Source organism: Dama dama, chromosome 18 (assembly GCF_033118175.1).
Source record: "Dama dama isolate Ldn47 chromosome 18, ASM3311817v1, whole genome shotgun sequence".
NCBI classification, from domain to species: Eukaryota; Metazoa; Chordata; class Mammalia; order Artiodactyla; family Cervidae; genus Dama; species Dama dama.
In genome coordinates this window covers 105,676,499-105,696,800 of record NC_083698.1, presented here as the reverse complement: position 1 = coordinate 105,696,800, position 20,302 = coordinate 105,676,499, and the positions used below count along the sequence as shown (strand labels likewise).

Below are 20,302 nucleotides of genomic sequence, written 5' to 3'. Positions count from 1 at the left end.
TCTTAGCCTAACTTTCTTTAATTTCCGTGTCATAAAAATCTTCTTAAAAAGCTTCTTAAAAAGAGAGGCTTGGCCTCTACTCTAGAGATTCTGAATCAGCCTCTCTGGGGGAAGGAGGGGGCTGGGAAACTGCATTTTGACAAGCACCCCAGGGAATGTTTGTGATCAGACACATTCCAAGAATACTCAACAATATGATATGGTTTACCGGTATTTACGAGAAGTCTGTGTCCAAGTTCTGTTGTTGTTACCAGGCTGAGTGGGAGAGAGGGGGTCTGACTTCTAATTTTGCCTTCCTCCCATCTCTAACAAGAATTCCTCCAACTGCACTGAGTTCAAGTGGTTTTCAGCCCCTAGTTGGGGTTACCACGAGGTAGGTTCAGGCTTGGGGCTTCCCAGGTGGTGCTAGTGGTAAAGAATCTGCCTGCCAATGCAGGAGACACAAGAGATGAGGGTTCGATCCCTGGGTTGGGAAGATCCCCTAGAGGAGGCATGGCAACTCACTCCAGTATTCTTGCCTGGAAAATTCCATGGGCAGAAGAGCTACACATGGAGTCACAAAGAGTTGGACACGACTGAACACACACACACACACACAGGTTCAGAATTGAGGTGACTGAAAGAGAAGGACAAATGCTAAATCCTGAGGGTAAGCATATCTGTGTGTGTGTGTGTGTGTGTGTGTGTTTAACAGGACCAGAGGGAGAGAAAAATCTACATATGAATAGAAACGGTAGAGACTATATTACTTTATTATAAAATAAGTGCCAGCCATTTTTTTCTTGATTCCCTAGTAGTGGTCCTTGCAACGGGAAGCAAAACAGGTAGGAGGGAGTCCTGGTTCTTGAAATTACATAAGCCAGAAGAGTAAGAAAAATATCTCCGGAGTTTTCTCAAGAAAGACAAGTCCTAGGAATTGATGTTCTAAACTGAGATACTTTTGTTGGTTTCTCGTATCCTACCAAGCATAATTTTCTGACTTGTAGGGCCATAAGACAAACATGGCCCACAAAGAAATGACCAGTTTCAGATGTGATGTGGCCACCTGAGGCCCAGGGTGGGGTCAACAGTTCATTCTCTCTCCTCAATCCCAAAGAGAAGCTGTAAAGTTTGCTTTATTATAGATTCCACCCTGAACTATAGTCTTATTTCTTATAAGATGTTCAAGATGTGGCAGCTCTTTTTTTTGGAGTGTTGGGATTTGGAGTGATATATGATACTTCTTTTGGAGAGATATGATTTCACATCCACTTATTTAGGACAAAAATGGAGCTATTTGGAAGAGTGAGGTTGTTTTCCAGAATGAAGTTATCGGTTTGATATAAAGTTGTCTTTGCATGTCGGGATGTCACCATCCACAACAGTGGTGTCTGACAAGCCCTCCGCAGTGGAGGGAGCCCTAGAGGCTTATCAACAAAGGAATATGAAGAAGCAGCTACAGACAGAGGATATTTGGCTATAAACGCCCAGTTTGTAAGGACTGTTGCAGAGTGTTTGGTCTGGGCAAAGTTACCCTTTGCTGATGGAAATAGCTCTTTGAAGACCTTGGGGTAGAGCTGCTGTTGTGGGAAAGGCGACTGTTACTTGCAGCAGTCCAGGGAAGACCATCGTGGCTGCCAACATGGGCCTGCATTCCCTAGCAACGGATGCTAGCAACAAGGGACTTCCCATTTCCGTTCTTGCTGGCAGCTGGACATCAGCTTGTGGTTGGTTAAGCCAGCTCCCATGAGAACCAACTCATATAAAGGTACACAGCAACTAAATGTGGGCTTTTTTCCTTTCATCTCGTCTTTCCTGAAACAAGAGTGTAATTAATCTATCATAGGTCTTCAGTATGTCATTTCTTTATTGGCTTATTAAGAGACACTATCCTGTATGCTGTTGGTTTGTGAAATCATTATAATACCTGCAGTGAACATGGGGTAAATAAACTGTTGGCAAAGACAATCTATCTCTGAGCATAATCTGCCCCCAAACAAAACATGGGGTTGATAGCATAAGTCTGGAAAACTGTCCATTCTGCAGGCAAAGGAACACCCAAACTTAATTTGGGCATCAAGCTATCCTTATACTGGAACAGGAACAAAAGCACTTTTCCATGTGTAACCTTGAAGGATTAAGGCAGAGGTTATGTCTTCTTGAAATACAGAAGTAAAAAATAAAGACACTTAAGTAAAGAAATAAAATGATCAGAGTGTCTTCTCTGCTTTAATTCTTGGGACATATTCTCTTCTCACATATCCAATCCCAAGGTGTTAGGTTATTTAATAAAAACATGCTTTAATAAGTGCTTTAATTAAAAAAGATTTTTTTTTTCTTTTTTTCTTTCCTATTTTCGTTGTTGGTAGGGAGGCAGTCAGGACTAACTGTATCTTTGATCAAACCATAAGAGTAAGCCAAGTACCCAGTGAAAATGAGGTTATCTCATGGCAATCTTGACTTCTTGAGCTAGTTCACTGTTATCTCATGTATGACAATGGGAAGGTGAAATTGTCTGGTGAAAGTCCACAAAACATTTCTGCTAAACACCAGGGCGTGTTTTATATCCAAGTTGTAATCTGCATCCTCTTCAGCACAATCAGTTAAATTTTAAAGTTCTAAATGCCATAAAACAAAATTTATGAGGGTAGTCTACTAGAGTTGAATCAAGAAATACAGCCTCAGGCAGGGATTACTGTAAAGGTTGTTGAGCCATTTCACTACCACTTAAGTCAAGAAAAACTTTGAACAGGAGAGGCACAGAATATTAATGGGTAAACCACCTCTCCTTTGTCAAAAGACCCTGCTATCCTTGAGGATTCTGCTTCTTCCGGTCACACTTCTGGACTGACTGACATTCTCGATCATTAATCTAGAACTTGTATTTTCCCCTTACAGGTCACTTGAAGGTATGCATTTACTTTAGAACAACTGACTCTTGAACTGGCTCAAAGGTAAAATGTATGGATAGGACCCTGGGGTCCCTTTTCTTTTTACCTGGGGATTTTAAATCTAGTTCCATGGAGCTGCTTCTCAGGTGGCGCTAGTGGTGAAGAACCTGCCTGCCAATGCAGGAGACATAAGAGACGCGGGTTTGACCCCTGGATTGGGAAGATCCCCTGAAGGAGGAAAAGGCAACCTACTCCAGTATTCTTGCCTGGAAAATTCCATAGACAGAGGAGCCTGGAGGCTACAGCCCATGGGGCTGCAAAGAGTCGGACACAACTGAGCACACCTACTTACCTTGGTACGTCTTTCCCTTAAGTCTAATTCTATGTTTAACTCATATTATCTGTTAGTTTACTCTCATATAATGAGACTTTGCTTTGCCAATAGGTGGATACAAATTAAAATGTACTGTTTTATATATGTATACCTGGTGAGTTTTGAGTTATAATTCATTTTAATGATACTAATGCCATCTTACATAATGTTTCCCATAGTTTAGTACAGGTTTCATTTTTTAATCCAGATTGCTTCTCTGGATCTATCAGCAAACTTCAAAAAGAGGCTTTATGAAAAGTTTTCTTCAATAAAGTTCCTGAGTTTGCAAGGTCTGAATGTAGCTCAGATTGTGAAAAGAAGCTTTATGAAAAGCCAAGTAGGTATCATAAAATAGGTGAACTGGAACACAGTTTTAATTATGCCAGAGTTAGGTAGTTTACAGCTCACAGCTTAGCACCCTAACAATAGATTTGAAGTACTGACTAATTGTAATTTTGTCAGTAATAACCTTGAGACACGGGTAAACAAAAGTGTGGAACGGTGTGCTTGGATCTCTGAAGAGCCAGGGGGGTTAATCTAATTTAGATTAAACAATGAGTTCTATAAATTTAATGCTTCATGTGCATCTTAATTTAGAAATGCCAAAGAAAATATAGAAACTTAGCAAAAGAGTTTTTCTTTTTTTAATCCTTAATTTGAAGATAATCATCGGATTCAAGGGATTTTCAAGGTACAAAAGAATAAAAGTTTTCATTCAATTAAGATGAATAAATGTGCAAAAGCCTTGTTGAGGTTAAAAAGAGCTGTGCATATAAATCAAGTGATAGTCCCTCTCTTGGACCTCTGTAGCAATTATTGTCTCCACAAGTTTGCTGCAATTTATCATGGAATGCCTGGTGGCACTGCCTCCATTGTTAGTCTGAAATGCTTTTTTAAATCTTTTATTTAACCACTCATGGGCTTTCCAGCTGGTCCTGGTGGTAAAGAACCTGCTTGCCAATGCAGGAGACATAAGAGACTGAGATTCGATCCCTGGGTTGGGAAGATCCCCTGGAGAAGGGCATAGCAACCCACTCCAATATTCTTGCCTGAGGAATCCCATGGACAGAGGAGCTTGGCAGGCTGCAGTCCATACAGTTGCATAGAATCGGACAGGACTGAAGTGACTGAGCATGCGTGCACACATTCATTAAGGACATGTAGTTGAGCATCTCACTGTGGCAGACACGATCCTTGCATGGGGTACAGACTCTGCCTGAGTCTCCATCTACTCTTGGGAGAGAGGACAATAATCCTACAAGCACACGGAGCCAAGAACTGGTTGGGTAATGGATAGTTTACCTGGTTTTTGTCCCAAGTTCCTAGAGCTTCTAGACCCTGGGAATTTGCTGATTGATAGGAGTGTCTCTGTTATTCCTGGTGGGCCCTCAGATGCTTTTAAAATGGAAAATGGCCCTGCCTGGAAGAGTAACCATGGGATTAGAGGCTTGGGGCTTTGAACCACCATGTTTCAGCCCCATCTCTACGGAAGAGAAGGAAGGGAAACTGGAGATTGAATTGAATTCAGTCATGTGGCCAATGACTTACTTTTGAACTGTGGTGTTGAAGAAGACTCTTGAGAGTCCCTTAGACTGCAAGGAGATCCAACCAGTCCATCCTAAAGGAGATCAGTCCTGGGTGTTCATTGGAAGGACTGATGCTGAAGCTGAAACTCCAATACTTTGGCCACCTGGTGCAAAGAGCTGACTCATTTGAAAAGACCCTGATGCTGGAAAAGATTGAAGGCGGGAGGAGAAGGGGATGGATGACAGAGGATGAGATGGTTGGATGGCATCACTGACCCAGTGGACATGAGTTTAGGTAAACTCTAGGAGTTGATGATGGACAGGGAAATCTGGTGTGCTGCAGTCCATGGGGTCACAAAGAGTCAGACACGACTGAGCAACTGAACTGAACTGAACACTCACATGGTGTCTCCGATCAATGCTGAGTGTATATATAGAAGTTACCACATAATCTAGGCTGAAATCCAAGTCTGCATGGAGAAGGATGAGGATGTAGCCAAAAGGGATGGGAATCCCTACTCAAGCTGATCAGTGGGTGAACTGGCAGGTTACTGTGACTGAGCTTGAAAACCAGATAAAATCAAGATTGAAAAAAATTCTGCCATAATTCCATATATTTTTCAAGCCCTATGCATCTTTGCCCCAAATTCTCCAAAAAAAAAAAAAAAAAAAAAAATTTACAATCTGGGTCAGAGGTTCAGCAAACTATGGCCTTCAGGCCAAATCCAACCTGTTTCCTTTCTAAGCCACGTTTTGTTCTAACCATCCACATGCATCTCTTTACACATTGTCAACAACAGCTTTCACACTGCAGGGCTGAGTGGTTCTAATAGCCTGTGTGGTCCCAAAGCCTAGAATACTTCCTATGGATCTTTTATAGAAAAGGTTAACTGACTCCCTGTTTGGATGAAAGGCTCATTTTGTCGTCATTGGGAACAGTGAGGGCCTGTGAATTATTGGTCTCTTTGTTTGTTTTGCTAGAGTTCTCCCGGTTGTCCAAGGGTAGTTTCTGAAGAAGGCAGCAAGCTAAGGAGGTGGCTTCCATTTGCTGCCAGCAAGGGTGATGAGAGAGAAGGAAAGAGGGTTCTTTGCATGGACGGATATCACTTCAGGAGCTGAGCTCCAAGCAGCAGGTGTGGCCACCAACTCCAAGTCAGGAAGGAGGCTACTCACTGTGTGCCAACCCTCATCTATGAGAAAACGTGGATTTTCTCCAAGAGCAGAGAAGAATTAAAGGTAAAGACAGTGGGATGTAGGACAGGGAGGTGGGCCTAGCTTTCCTGTTAGCAGACTTGTCACTCTTCCCACAAAGAATGAATGTAGTAACAATGGAGGTGATGACAGTCAGATAACGCTGACCACGTGCAAAGCTGCAGGGGATTTCAGTTTAAAAGAACTACTGCAGTGATGAAGCTGTGATTATTCTCATTTGCAGCTGAGAGAAAGTTGCGAGCAGGAAGTAGAAGCTCAGAGAGGTTAAGGAACTGGTTCAAAGGCACATGGCTGGTGAGGGAAGGAGCCTGGATGAGGAGCCAGGTGTGTAGAATTCCCAAGTCTACACTATTCAACATGCTGCTCTCCAAGGCTGCTGCTCAGAGTGCGGACCACTAACCAGTGGCAATCAGTCCTGGCCTAGAATTCCTGAATTGAAATCTGCATCTTACCAAGATCCCCAGGTGATTTCTGAGCATGTTAAAGTTTGGAAAGCACTGATACTCGAGATCTCCAAACTTTTTCAAACTTCCACTAAGAATCCAAGTTTCCATCCAAATTTCCACTTCATCAGACTTGTCAGCCTCAATAAAACATAAGCTATAACCAACAAGGACCTATTGTATGGAACATAGAACTTTGCTCAATGTTATGTGGCAGCTTGGATAGGAGGGGCGTTTGGGGGAGAATGGATATTTATGGTTGAGTCCCTTCACTATTCACCTAAAACTATCACAACTTTGTTAATGGGCTACACCCCAATACAAAATAAAAGTTTAAAAAACCAACAAACAGAAACGTAAACTGATCCGGGACGGGAGCCATGCCCCACTTTCCTCAGTAAAGCCTGTTAGGTTGAATTAAATTCCAGGAGTAGATACTGGACAGATAAGAAACTGTTTCACCTAGTAATTTTCTTGATTCCAAGCATGTTCCACATCAGGAATTCTTAGAACCAATGGAGCAAGTCTAACACTTTTCTGTAAGATTAGAGAGATGGCTTAGAAAGTTCAGCAGAGGAACCAAGTTGTGGGGATTCAATTCACAGAACAAAGTCCCTCCTGCCTCCGGGATCCTGTGACAAGTTCAGAAAGGAAGAGAGACTTGCTCAGCCCAGCGGATCTCCTCTGGGGGATGGGTGATTCCTCTGAACACAAGCAGTGTTGGAAAGGCAGCCACATGCACACAAATACCACATCCATTATCAAATATCATCACATCCATTATCCTAAAGGAAATCAACCGTGAATATTCATTGGAAGGACTGATGCTGAAGCTGAAGCTCTGATACTTTGGCCACCTAATGGGAAGAGCTGACTCATTTGAAAGGACTCTGATGCTGGGAAAGATTGAAGGCAGGAGGAGAAGAGGACGACAGAGGATGAGATGGTTGGATGGTATCACTGACTCGATGGACAAGAGTCTGAGAAAATTCTGGGTGATAGGGAAGGACAGGGAAGCCTGGCATCCTACAGTTCATGGGGTTGCAAGGAGTCAGACGTGACTGAGCGAGTTAACAACAACAACATTATCAAATAGAAATACCTTTTTTCTTCCCCAAACTGTAACTGATTTTACTGCTCATTTCTACAGTGGGTTTGCAGTTCAAGCTAAGTGGCCAAATAATATGAAAGCTGACAGTTCCCCGGGGCTCTGTCCACATCTAACCGTTTAAAATCACTCCCGAGTCTGGAGACCAGAGAGAAGCTTCCTTCTTTCTGCCTCTGCTGCCTTTGTCATTGGAGCTGCCCTCAAACATGCCCAGAGGGTTCAGTCCTTTAATGGGAATCAGCCTAGGTTTTGATCCTAAAAATTTCACTCTTTCTGCTAGTTCTTAGCGCCACTCCTGCTTCTTCGTCAGTAGTCACCGGTGGCAATAGCAGCAGAGGCTGGGACATTAAGGAAAAAAAAAGGAGTTAATGGTTTCTACACATAACTCTGTTTTCTTTTTGCACCCCCTTGTTGGATGGTGGTCATGGTTTAGTTGGTAAGTCGTGTCCGACTATTGCAACCCCATGGACTAGAGCCTGCCAGGCTCTTCTGTCCATGGGATTCTCCAGGCAAGAATACTGGAGTGGGTTGCCTTTTCCTTCTCCAGGGGATCTTCCTGACCTACGAATTGAACCCAGGTATCCTGCATTGCAGGCAGATTCTTTACCAACTGAGCTACAAGGGAAGCCCTTGTTGTCAGCTAAAAAACTGCCTAGAACCAGAAGCAAGGACAAAACACAAAGACCCTGGAGTCACTGGCTTTCTGTCTCCGACCCTGAGTTTTCCGTCAGGTCTCCAATCTGGTGATCCCACAGTGGGGCAAGAGGAAGTGCTCAGCACCACGTTAGTGCTCCGCTTAGCTGTTGGTCGGCAGGGACCTGGGGTCAGGATTCCAGGTCAAAGCTCTCTCGTTGGATCTCAGCATGCATCTTGGCCACTGGGAATTATCAAAGATGAAGGCTCTTGTCGAACTCTCTCTCCACGTGCTCTGCCATAAACAAGCTGGGAGCTCCTGGCTCGGTCACTTAACCTCCCTGGAGCCAAGTTCCCATGTCAGGAAACTGAGAGGTTTGCACTCTCTGATCTCTAAGTGCCTTCCACCGCTAGCATGTCGTGATTCTGCATTTGTGGTTTTAGATGTACTTGACCCAAAGACATACAGCTACATTTCATGGGAAGAGATGGGGAAAGGAAAGGAGCTTGGAGCATCTTCTGAGGACATAATTACTGAGAGTGATCCAGTGTAATCCATTCTGGAATTTGCTCTGGAACCACCCAGATCTCCTGGCTCCAGCTCTTGATGGCAAACCACACAATAATTCTGATTCTACTTTCTCCTTGGTACAAAACACAAAGATATCACCACATACAAGATGTTGGAAGAATTGGGAGAAAATGAATATAATATAAAGTGCTTGTTCACAGCCTGCATAGGGGCTTCCCTGACGGCTCAGCGGTAAAGAATCCACCTGCTAATGCAGGAGATGCAGGTTCGATCCTTGGGTTGAGAAGATTTCAGGAGCAGGAAATGGCTACCGGCTTCAGTATTCTTGCCTAGAAAATTCCAGGGACGGAGGAGCCTGGTGGGCTATGGTCCACGCGGTTGCAACTACATGACTGAGCTTTTAAACCACCAGCATCACTGCTTGCTGGGCCCTTTCGCTTTCTTGTCTCTTCCAAGCCTGAAACAGCAAAGGCAAGGGCCTGTCTGAGCCCCTGGGGCCCTCTTATGGGAAATGATACTCATTTGAAGCCCCCACCGAAGTGTCTTGTCTTTGGAGAAACAACATGTTAGATACAATCCTTGCTCTGTCCTTCTTGGTAAGCGAATGGCCGGGGAAGGCCCTGGTTTGTAAACATCTTACAGCAGAGGGTGGCCTTTACACATCTCTGGCACACAGGATTGCATTCCCAAAGAACACGTGTCCACTGTCATTTGGATAAAGCTCCATCATCATCTTTATTTCTTTTGTTGTCTCTGCCCTTGGAGTGTCCCTAAATAGGATGGTGTCTGCCTTACCTTTTTTTCTTCTTGGTCTCTCAGAGTCACCTCTGCAGCTCTAAGAACCTGAACTGACATCGTAAACGCCCACCCTGACTACAGTGCTCTGCCTGCCATGCTGACAAGCCAGGTGGGTTTCTGGCCCAGACTCAGAGGCCCTTGGGGCTTCCCAGGTGGTGCTAGTGGTAAAGAACCTGCCTGCCAATGCAGGAGACACAAGAGATGCAGGTTCGATGCCTGTAGTGGGAAGATCCCCTGGAGGAGGAAATGGCAATCCATTCCAGTATTCTTGCCTGGAGAATCCTGTGGACAGAGGAGCCTGGTGGGTTATAGTCCATAAAGGCTCAAAGAGTCAGACAAGACTGAAATGACTTAGCACACAGAGGTCCTTAAGTAACAAGTTCTCCTGATTGTTTCTACCCAGGTGTATTCAAAACACTTGCTTTTGTAATAAACTTGCTCTTAATTAATTGTTTAAAGTCCCTGTATCCCTGTAGGAGATATGGGGACTCTTTGCCTCATATGGTTGAGAATAAGACAATCATCTAGCAAGTACTTTCCTTCTACAATTAATTATAGTCACTATATATAGTTACAAAAAGGATTTCTACCTCCCAAACCTGACATAATTTGTTTTTGAACTAATTCCACAGAAGCTCAGCCACCTCCTGCAAGAATAATTATATATTTAAATTTGAAAACAATTTCTACTCTATCAGCCCTTTCGAGCCTCTAACTAGCTCCATTGTTTCTCCTAGGTGAGTATGTGTGATTTAGGGTGGGGGGAAGATGCGTAATTTTACGCTACTTTTTATCTTAGCTAACCATCCGCCCTCAGTCACACTTTCAGTTTCATTTAGATTTGAGGTTTCCATTTGAATGTGTTTGAATAAGACGCCAAAATCTGAGGGCATCAGCATTTTATAGTGCTATATGGGAAATGCGGCAGATTCTGGAATTCACTGATTTTTCTTAGCATTTTGATTATATGGGTCTATGAGTTCAGATGAATCAAAGTAAAAATGAAACTCAGCAGGCATGATGAAATCAACTGAAGCCGCCGAAACGGTTGGTCAGAGCCCACAAAAATTGTTTCATTCTCTGAGACTGGGGGGATAGGACCAGACCTAATTCAAGAGACAGCTTCTGTCATCATTCAAGTCCTCAAATAGAGAAAGACATTCCTCAGCAGCAGATTTGGTTTTTTAAGCTGTAGCTTGGCACAGACTTCAGTAAATGACACAGAGTTAATCTCTACAAACAAGAGGATATATGCACGATGTCACTTTTCAAGTTATACAAACTAGAATTTAATTCCCCCAACATTCGCGCAGTATTGGTAACTGGATGAGGGTGGGGAGAGACCCAGATGACATATATTTTAAACAATTTAATTTCTGCTGTAGACTTAGAGATGCAAATAGAGACAAGGAAACAAGCCTGACCTTGTGCAGAGGAAGCTGTGTATATTCTCGGCTCTGTCTTTCCTCTGGGAGCCTCACGAGGGGGCACAGAAGTTTCTTGCTTAAATGACACTTTCAAAGAAATATTTTGTTCATTTGTAAAACAGAAAGGCTAATATTTTCCTTACCCAGCTCACAGGGGGCTGTATCCAAGGAAACCACACATGTGTAAAACCTGGGAAATGCTATGATATGGGCACTTTACTGTGTCCATTTAGAACATTCTGAAAAAGAAGGTGGGCATCAAAACTGCTAACTGCTATCTGGCAGTTCAGGTAGGAGGTATGGAATATTGCCAGTTGCCTGCAAAAACCGAAGACTGCTCTCTCTCGGACACAAAAATATTCCACGCAATTGCAATTAAAGATTCACTGTGCTTTTGTTTGCATGAAATATCAGGTAAAATATGGATTAAGAAGTACTGATGAAGCTGCAGTCCTACAAGAAGCTGGAGGCCATACAGTGTCAGTGAACAGGACACCTCTTTGTCTATCAAACGTCCTAAGAATATTTCTAAGAGCAACAGCCTTGGCAGAAAAATGCAAATGAACACTGACCACCAGACTTCTCCTATTTTCCCCTTTAAAATATAAAGTCTTCCTGAAACATACCACTTCTTTCTTGAGCATCAGCTGCAAGACTTTTACATCACAAATCTATTAAATTATCAAACATTTTGTGTTTTCCAAAACTTTTGTATGTGCTTTTCACAAAACATTACTTGAACTTTTTTTTTTTTTTTTAAATTCACGAAACACCTAGTAAAGTGCTAGACAAATAGCAGACACTTAATAAATTCTTCCTGAGGACTGATTTAGTATGAGAAAACATGATCATGTTAGCTACAACTGTTAATATACTCCCACATATACTATTTAATGTAGCCAGAATCTTTTAAGAATGGTAATAAAAATCTGCAGAAGTTGGATTTTATAACTATATTGAGTTAATCCATTATTTAAAGGGAACCCCTATCTAATGCAAAGCTAACTTCATAATTAGAATTGATAAATGAGAAATATTTTACCTTTATATATGAATGACTAATTATGACAGAAAGAAACTGATTTTCATTGGCCTGCACATGAGAACCTGCCTATTTTGAGCATGAGGCTATAATCCATCTTCCAAAATATGTTTAAAAATGTACCTACATTATTTTCTGTCAATATCTTTTTCTTAAGCAGTCGAAACTAATTTCTTATCATACAGTTCTGTTAAACTTGACTAGACAAAAGAAGGATTATTGTCTAGTAAATGCATGATAAAGTTCTTTTGACCAATTTAATTTTAAGGATAGTGCATTCATTTTCTGTATGTAAGAAGAGAAAAATCAGAACAGGCTCCATCTCTGCTTTGTATCTGGAACATCGTGTGGTTTAATTGCTGATAGCCTCGATGTACTAAGTAGTAAGCCGCTGAGCATGCATCGCTACATTCCTTAGGACATCTCCTTGAGTGGATGCAATAACTTATTACATTGAATAGGTCTAATTCTCCCTTGATTTATGGAAGCGGTAATAACAGTCCATCTCACAGAATGCTTTGCTAGGAGGAATCCAGATCCGGGCACTAAAATCTTTATGGCCTCCTCAGGAGAAGTTGGGATGTGGGTGGTATTCTCAACACCACAGCTGAGAAAAACAGGGGGATCTGCCTGAGGCCTCAGGCAAGTCAGTTACCCAGGGAACAGAATCCAGGTCTCCTGAGGCCCTGCTCACAATCACAAAAGCACAGAACTCCCGGAAGGGTTGCCCGAATCACGTGTACAGACAAGAGAGGGGAAACGAGACCCAGGATGCTCATCACAGAATCCCCATAGCAACCTGGCACCGTCTCCCTCTGACTGCATATAAAGTACACTGGAGGGTATTGCAAAGCATAAAATCCTAAAGGTACCCTTAATTCGGTGGGATCATTGCTCTCACTCCCTGACTTCCTGCAGCCCCAAATTCCTCTCTGTGGTGCCGAAACTCGAAAGCAAGATGTAGTTACAGAAACACTCTTTGGCTTACAAGGGACCATCAAGCTCTGATGATGATGAAACTTGATAGCAATAATGTCAAACTTTATATGACCATAATCTGAGTTTACAATGATACATTAAGCCATAATGTGACTATTTATATCACCATAAACTGAGTTTATGGTGATATAAATAGTCATGCTAATGGCATTAACAGCAGCTCTCAGTGGAATCACAGCTGTTGAGTGCTGCTTATGCCATTAGCATTGCTACTTACATCACCATCAACTTAGGTAGTCACAGTCGTTACCTACAAACATACAAGAAAGATGAATGTCCACACTTTATGCCCAGATCTAGTCTCCTATACTGGAGACGTTATAGCTGTCACCCTCCTCTATGTATTAAGGTCTACCTAGCCCTCTATTTCAGAGAAGGCAATGGCACCCCACTCCAGTACTCTTGCCTGGAAAATCCCATGGACAGAGGAGCCTGGTGGGCTGCAGTTCAAGGGGTCGCAAAGAGTTGGACACGACTGAGCAACTTCACTTTCACTTTTCACTTTCATGCATTGGAGAAGGAAATGGCAACCCACTCCAGTGTTCTTGCCTGGAGAATCCCAGGGATGGGGGAGCCTGGTGGGCTGCTGTCTATGGGGTCGCACAGAGTCGGACACGACTGAAGTGACTTAGCAGCAGCAGCAGCAGCCCTCTATTTGGCTCTGTTTATACCAAAGAGCAATCTGTTTTTCTGCCAATCTCTGATTTGCCGGGAAGCACTATTTAAAATTGATAAGAAGGTGCAAGCCGCCACTGCAGGCACACTTACGGTCTCCTTGGCAGCGCAGGGGACCCACACTCAGTTTGGCTTCTGAGCCTTGCCGGTCGGTATCTCCAACCACCACCTGGCTGACTGGCAGGTGATCTTTGTAGGATAAGAAACCAGCATCCTTTCTCCTGAATCACAAGGAAAGACAAACACATGAAGAGGCTATGTTAGAAGCACATCTTTTCTGATTATTGTTTAAGTTGTCCGACAAATGACCATATTCCGATGACTGCTCAGAGGTTCACTAAGTAGAACCACAGTTAAAGAGTTGCTCCTCTTTTCCACTTGGTGGTTTTGCAACTCATGGCTCAGAAGCAACTGTGACCTCTTTGCTTTCTGGAAAACAGAACTGATGCCCTGCTTTCCGGAGTCACAACCAGTACACAGCATACTCTTTCCGGTTGAGTATAGACTACCACATTGCTTGAAGCACTCACATCAAACACCAGAGCACACGTGCAGAGTTTGCTGCTTTTATGGAATCAAAAGTTCAACAAAGTCAACATGATCTCTTGCATAAAATGAGAAACAAAGCCCTATTAAAAAAAATACCCTTGTCTCCTTAATTGCTTTTCTTTCCCACTGTGCACCAGCTAAATAAGAGGCACTTTTTGTTCCTTCATCTCTTCTTGTTTATTTTAACAACCAAAAGACTTCATGTGACTTTTCCAACACAGCCAGGTGTTCACTAAGTGTCTATTTCCATCTATAATGAGGAGTGGAGTTTAGATGCAAGCCCAACTTGGCTTTTTTCTTGGATTTCTCCTCCTGTTTATACTTATCTTATTTCAGGTCTCCTAATTCAACCCTGTACACACCCTAAATAGAGGGAGAGGGCAAGGCTAGTTGTCAAGCACTAATTCTAGGATGAAGCACAGAAATGCAGGAGATGTTCTTGGGGATGGAGCCAAGGTGAGTGATGCTGCAGGACAGATTTTACCTTGATAGGAAATGCCTGGCCCTCATCCTCTTTTTGTACTGCTGTGGCTGAGAGATCTCCTAACTTGGGGCTGGATGGCTGGGAGGCACAGAACAGGATCAAGTCATTCCACAAATTTACCTTTTTGCATGATTTTGTGCACTGTTCGGCCTAAATGTAAATGAGAATTTTGAAACTGTATGTACAACTGATCACAGGAAAGACAACTGGTTTTGGATGACAGAAGGAGAGAGAGAGTTCAGTAGTCAGGTGAAAGATGTGCCAGTTGCATCTCTTGCTGGCAGTTGAGGAGAACCAAACTTGGAAACCTGCCTCCAAAATGCTGTGCTGTTAGGAGCAGTTAATTGCACCTCTGACTTTCTAGAACATCACTGAACACACACTCCTTCATGTGTCAGGACCCACAGAAACCCAGGAAGGAGTCACAGAATTTTTGCCACTGGACCCCAAACAAGTATATTTTCCACTGCTTTGGTTATGTCAGTCTTTCCAAGATAAAGTTAATCTTTTTATTTTTTTAAATCAAATGAGAACAAGATCATGCAGAAAAGCACTGTGGCTTTTATTGACATTGCAGCTACTGATGATCCAGCCTCAAATAATTTGTAAGCCTACCTCCTGGTGACTCAGACAGTAAAGAATCTGCCTGCAATGCAGGAGACCCGGGTCCAATTCCTGGATCAGGAAGATCCCCTGGAGAAGGGAATGCTTACCCACTCCAGCATTCTTGCCTGGAGAATTCCATGGACAGAGGTGCCTAGTGGGGTACAGTCCATCACAAAAGGGTTGGACACGACACAGTGACTAATACTTTCACTCCTTGTATTAGAACTTCTATCAGTTAATATTATGTCAGAGAGGGAAGAAAGTCTTTGCTATTAAATTTTCATATTTATTATTTCTTAAAGGGACAATAAAAGCAAACACCCTTGTAATTTGACAGTCTACTGGAATAATGTACATGACTGTGGAATTTCAGGCTGAGATTCTCTACAAGGTCATTATCATCTAAGTAAGGGATCTGCAAGCTAAGACTTGAGAAAAATTCATCTTGCGGCTTTCTCTGTGATGGACCATAAGCTATTTAAAATTTGTTTTAAACAGTTGAAAAGAAATCCAAAGCAGAACAATATTTTATGCCATATGAAAGTTACATAAAAATCAAAGTCAGTCAGTGTCTGTACGTAAAGTTTTACTGAAATCAGACTTTTAATTTTTGAAAGTTTTTTCAAACTTTTAAATTAAAAAAAAAGTCTTTTTAATTTTAATTTTTCTTTCTTTCTCACATATCGTCTATGGCGTTTCCAGGTTACATCAGCAGAGTTGAGCAGCTGTGTTAGAGACTATGTGGCCCTCAACGCCTAAAATATTATCTGGCCCTTTAAGAAAATCCTGTCAACTCTTACTCCAAATCATCAGTATCCATTTTCCTCTGGGAACTGATGGATCAAATATCCCACTGATAATCACGGTGGCCTAATGTGCAACTTATTTCACATTTGAGTGTAGGGAAGGGACATGAGACTATCCTTGAGGTGGGGAAAGAAAACAAAAATATTTAAGCTGACATTATTCACTCTAGCAGTGAGAAATAATTAGAATTTATTAATAACCAATGTTTTGATTGAGGTTGCACTACACAACCGTCACATGTCAGGATGCTCAACATCTTTACCTGATACTTGGTATTGTCAGTTCATTTATGATGAATGAGAAAGTTACTACTTTAGAACAAATCTTGTGCTAATATAAGAGTAGTTTGCAAACAAATGTTTGGAAATATTCCAATCATTATTATTGCCAAAATTGATATGTGCATAATCTTATAAGAATTTACATATCTATATACTTCTACAACTTGGAAACATAGTTTTAAAATATATGTACTAAATTGGTAAATGTAGAGTTTCAGTGGATTTTGGACTTATTTTATAATACTGAAATGGGTCATTAATCAATTACTTTGCAAATAAAACTGACTCAGAGATGATAGAAATTTGCTACATTTTATCAAAAACCTTTGCATTTCTGGTCAATAAAGCTGAAAAATTAACATCATGATTCATTTGGAAATATGCTTTTACCTAGTTTGTTATATGTACCTTGAGGTAATATTTTTCAACTATGATAGCCAATAAAGTCAAGTGTCAAAATGAATGAAAAACAACAGAGGCAGATCTTCAAATTAGTAACTCAAGACTATATAAAATAATATGTATTTAATCACATCACAGTTATAAAACCAATTAAAGGAAAAAACTATTAATTTTCATTATTATTTTAGAAAAAATGTTAATGTCAACTTTATATCATTTAAATTTTTAAATTTTGTTTATATTGAACATAAAATGCTAATTCACTGAACCTATGTCTTATTTTTATACTTATTTATAAATATGTATTCAAAATTTTTGAAAAATAGGAAAAGGGTAAAAAAATAGGAACACTGCTCTAATTCATAGAAAACAGTAACAATAGGATTTCCACCACTGAGCACCTGTGTAGACCACACTGTTTCTTGTAGACAACATCTAATCTGAAATCAATTCTTCCATAGAGGCATCATTATCCCCATTTAACTGATGAGAATCAGATAATTTATCTTGACCAAGGTCACCAGCTCAATAACCACAGAGTCTGGATTCAGTTCTAGATTATCTGGATCCTAATCAAGGATTTTCCAAGGGGCGGGGGATGGAGAGGAAAAGCAAAACAGAAGAGAACCAAAAAGCAACTATGTTAATTAAAAACCCTTTTTATTTTCATTTACAGATGAAGTGAAAATGTACTTTTCAAGATATACTTAGCTATCCTGAAATGTTGAGAAAATTATTTGTAATTAGTAAATTCAAAGGTATCTGTAATGTTATACTCACAAACACCCCCTGCACCATCAACATACTTAGTTAAAGTGATCTAGAACTACCACAGGCCCCAAACTAATCATGATCTTTAGTGGTCCATAGAAGCTTACAAAAAGTTACAATTCAGCTAATACACAAATCCCTCTTAGCCTCAGGGATATGTTCCAAGACCCCCAATGGATGGCTGAAATCATGGATGGTACTGAACCCTATATGTACTATGCTTTTCCCTATGTTGTTCAGTTGCTAAGTCACATCTGACTCTTTGAAACCCCATGGACTGCGGCACGCCAGGCTGCCCTGTCCTACTATCTCCTGGAGTTTGCTCAAATTCATGTCCATTGAGTCAGTGATGCCATCCCACCACCTCACCCTCTACCACCCTCTTCTCCTTTTGCCTTCAATCTTTCCCAGCATCAAGGTCTTTTCCAATGAGTTGGCTCTTTGCATCACAAGGCTAAAGTATTGGAGCTTCAACTTCAGCATCAGTCCTTCCAGTGAAAGGTTAATTCAGGGTTAATTTCCTTTAGGATTGACTGGTTTGATCTCCTTGCAGTCCAAGGAACTCTCAAGAGTCTTCTCAGTTCAGTTCAGTCACTCAGTCATGTCCAACTCTCTGCAACCCCATGGACTGCAGCACACCAGGCCTCCCTGTCCATCACCAACTCCCCAAATTTACCCAAACTCATGTCCATTGAGTCGGTGATGCCATTCAACTATTTCATCATCTGTCATTCCCCTTCTCCTCCTGCTCTCAATCTTTCCCAGCATCAGGGGCTTTTCCAATGAGTCAGTTCTTCACATTAGGTGGCCAGAGGATGTGGCCAAAGGAGTTTCAGCTTCAGCATCAGTCCTTCCAATGAATATGCAGGACTGATTTCCTTTAGGATGGACTGGTTGGACTTCCTTGCAGTCCAAGGGACTCTCAAGAGTCTTCTCCAATACCACACTTCAAAAGCATCAATTCTTTGGTGCTCAGCTTTCTTTATAGTCCACCTCTCACATCCATACATGACTACTGGAAAAACCACAGTTTTGAAGTCTTCTCCAGCATCACAATTCAAAAGCTTTTTACCTATACCTACTCTATATATCTGTGATAAAGCTTAATTTATAAATGAGGCACAATACAGGATTAACAACTAATGATAATTTAAGACAGTTATAACAATACAGCATTATAAAGATGTTAATGTGGCCTCTCTCACACACACACACAATATCTTAATGCCTTTTCCATCTGAACTAAGCGCTGTGATATAACTTTTGCCGTCTGAGGTGTGATAGCAAAACTACCATGCATTTCTACTTCCTTCTTCACAATCTCATGGATAGAAGATTCATTCTTACCATAAACCTTAGCAACCTCACCATATGGTTTTGTTTCCTTATTAAATCACTGCCTTTTCACTTAACGGCAGTACTTAATGGCTTCTCTTTGGCATATCTGAATTGCCAGCGTTGCTACTCTTGTGCTTTGGGGTCATTATTAAGTAAAATGAACAAAAGAATTGCAATACCATGACAGTCCATCTGATAACCCAGAAGGCTAATAAGTGACCATCTTACTAGTACATGCTGGACAAAGGGTTGATTCCCTTTCTAAGTGGATGGAGGAGGATGTCATCAGATTTCATCACACTGCTCAAAACACTGCAATTTAAAACAACTGAATTGTTGTTTTCTGAAATTTTCCACTTAATACTTTCAGATTACTGTTGACTGAGGTTAACTGATACCACATAAAGCAAAACCCTGGATGGGGGACTACTGTGGAGGTAACCCTCAGATACTCCTCAAACCAAGAAAATAGGACAGGATAATCAGCTGAGAAAAGAAATATCTATATAAAGTTACCGTCTCAATCATTTTTGATAAGGGATATAAATAGGGCTCCAGAGATTTTAAAGTCACAAACAGCTGTGTTTCAAACTCACAAAATAGTCGACTCCACTGGAAACAAATTGGTTGTAGTAACAAATTCACGGGTGGCAATAAAGTGGCTTGACTAGCACCAAGCATCTGATGTGATCCTGCAGCATAACCCACGTTCAAAAACTGATCTGTGAGTGGATAGAAAATAAACTAAGACCTCAAAAGGCTCCCTTCCAAACACCTATAAGACTTCTATCTTAGCACCAGCGTGAAAATTATTTAGCAAGCAAAACAAGACTTCATTGAAAGTTATGATCTTTAACGATCGAGGTCAATCTAATTTAGAGAGATATTCAGTAACTATTTATCATGTTAGCATAATCTAATTACATCTGTTGCTGGGCTGGTACATTAAAAAAAATTCTATCATCCATTTCCAATAGGCCCTGAACTCAGACTCTCCTATAATTTTTTTTATTAGTGTTGTTATTAAAATAAAACTTGATTCTACAGAATTTGCTTCTCTAACCTGGCATGATGGCCCTTTTACTTCAGTACTATTTTCCTGAGGAATTCTGTCTTACTCTGCTGCTCTCCCCTTGCCTTCTTTTCTTTTCCTGCTGAGAAAGCAAACAAGCCTCTAGGCAGATTGGTCTTGCCCTTAGCTCAGAAAAAAGCAAAAACAAAAAACCCTGAAGGAAAATAAACAGTCTAAGTTTCTGCAATTATAAGCTTGCTTTTCTACCAGATGTTATAAAAGTTACCACACTATGAGTATGTTCCATAATTCTAGCAGAGAAGAATTTCTCCTACATTCTGAAGTTTTAGAAGTACTTGTATTAAACACATAGAATTACAGTCAGTGAACTTTCCTGTATTCCCATCACAGAAT

At 41.2% G+C, this 20,302-nt stretch overlaps 1 protein-coding gene across 1 annotated transcript in view; it reads right to left on the bottom strand.

The window, feature by feature from the left end:
• Window positions 1-20,302, bottom strand: part of CNTNAP2 (contactin associated protein 2) — a 2,213,955-nt gene that overhangs the window by 388,852 nt on the left and 1,804,801 nt on the right. Inside the window, exon 16 of the mRNA XM_061165994.1 lies at window positions 13,732-13,859. Coding sequence (XP_061021977.1) covers window positions 13,732-13,859 — 128 coding nt within the window. The remainder of the gene's footprint in view (window positions 1-13,731; window positions 13,860-20,302) is intronic.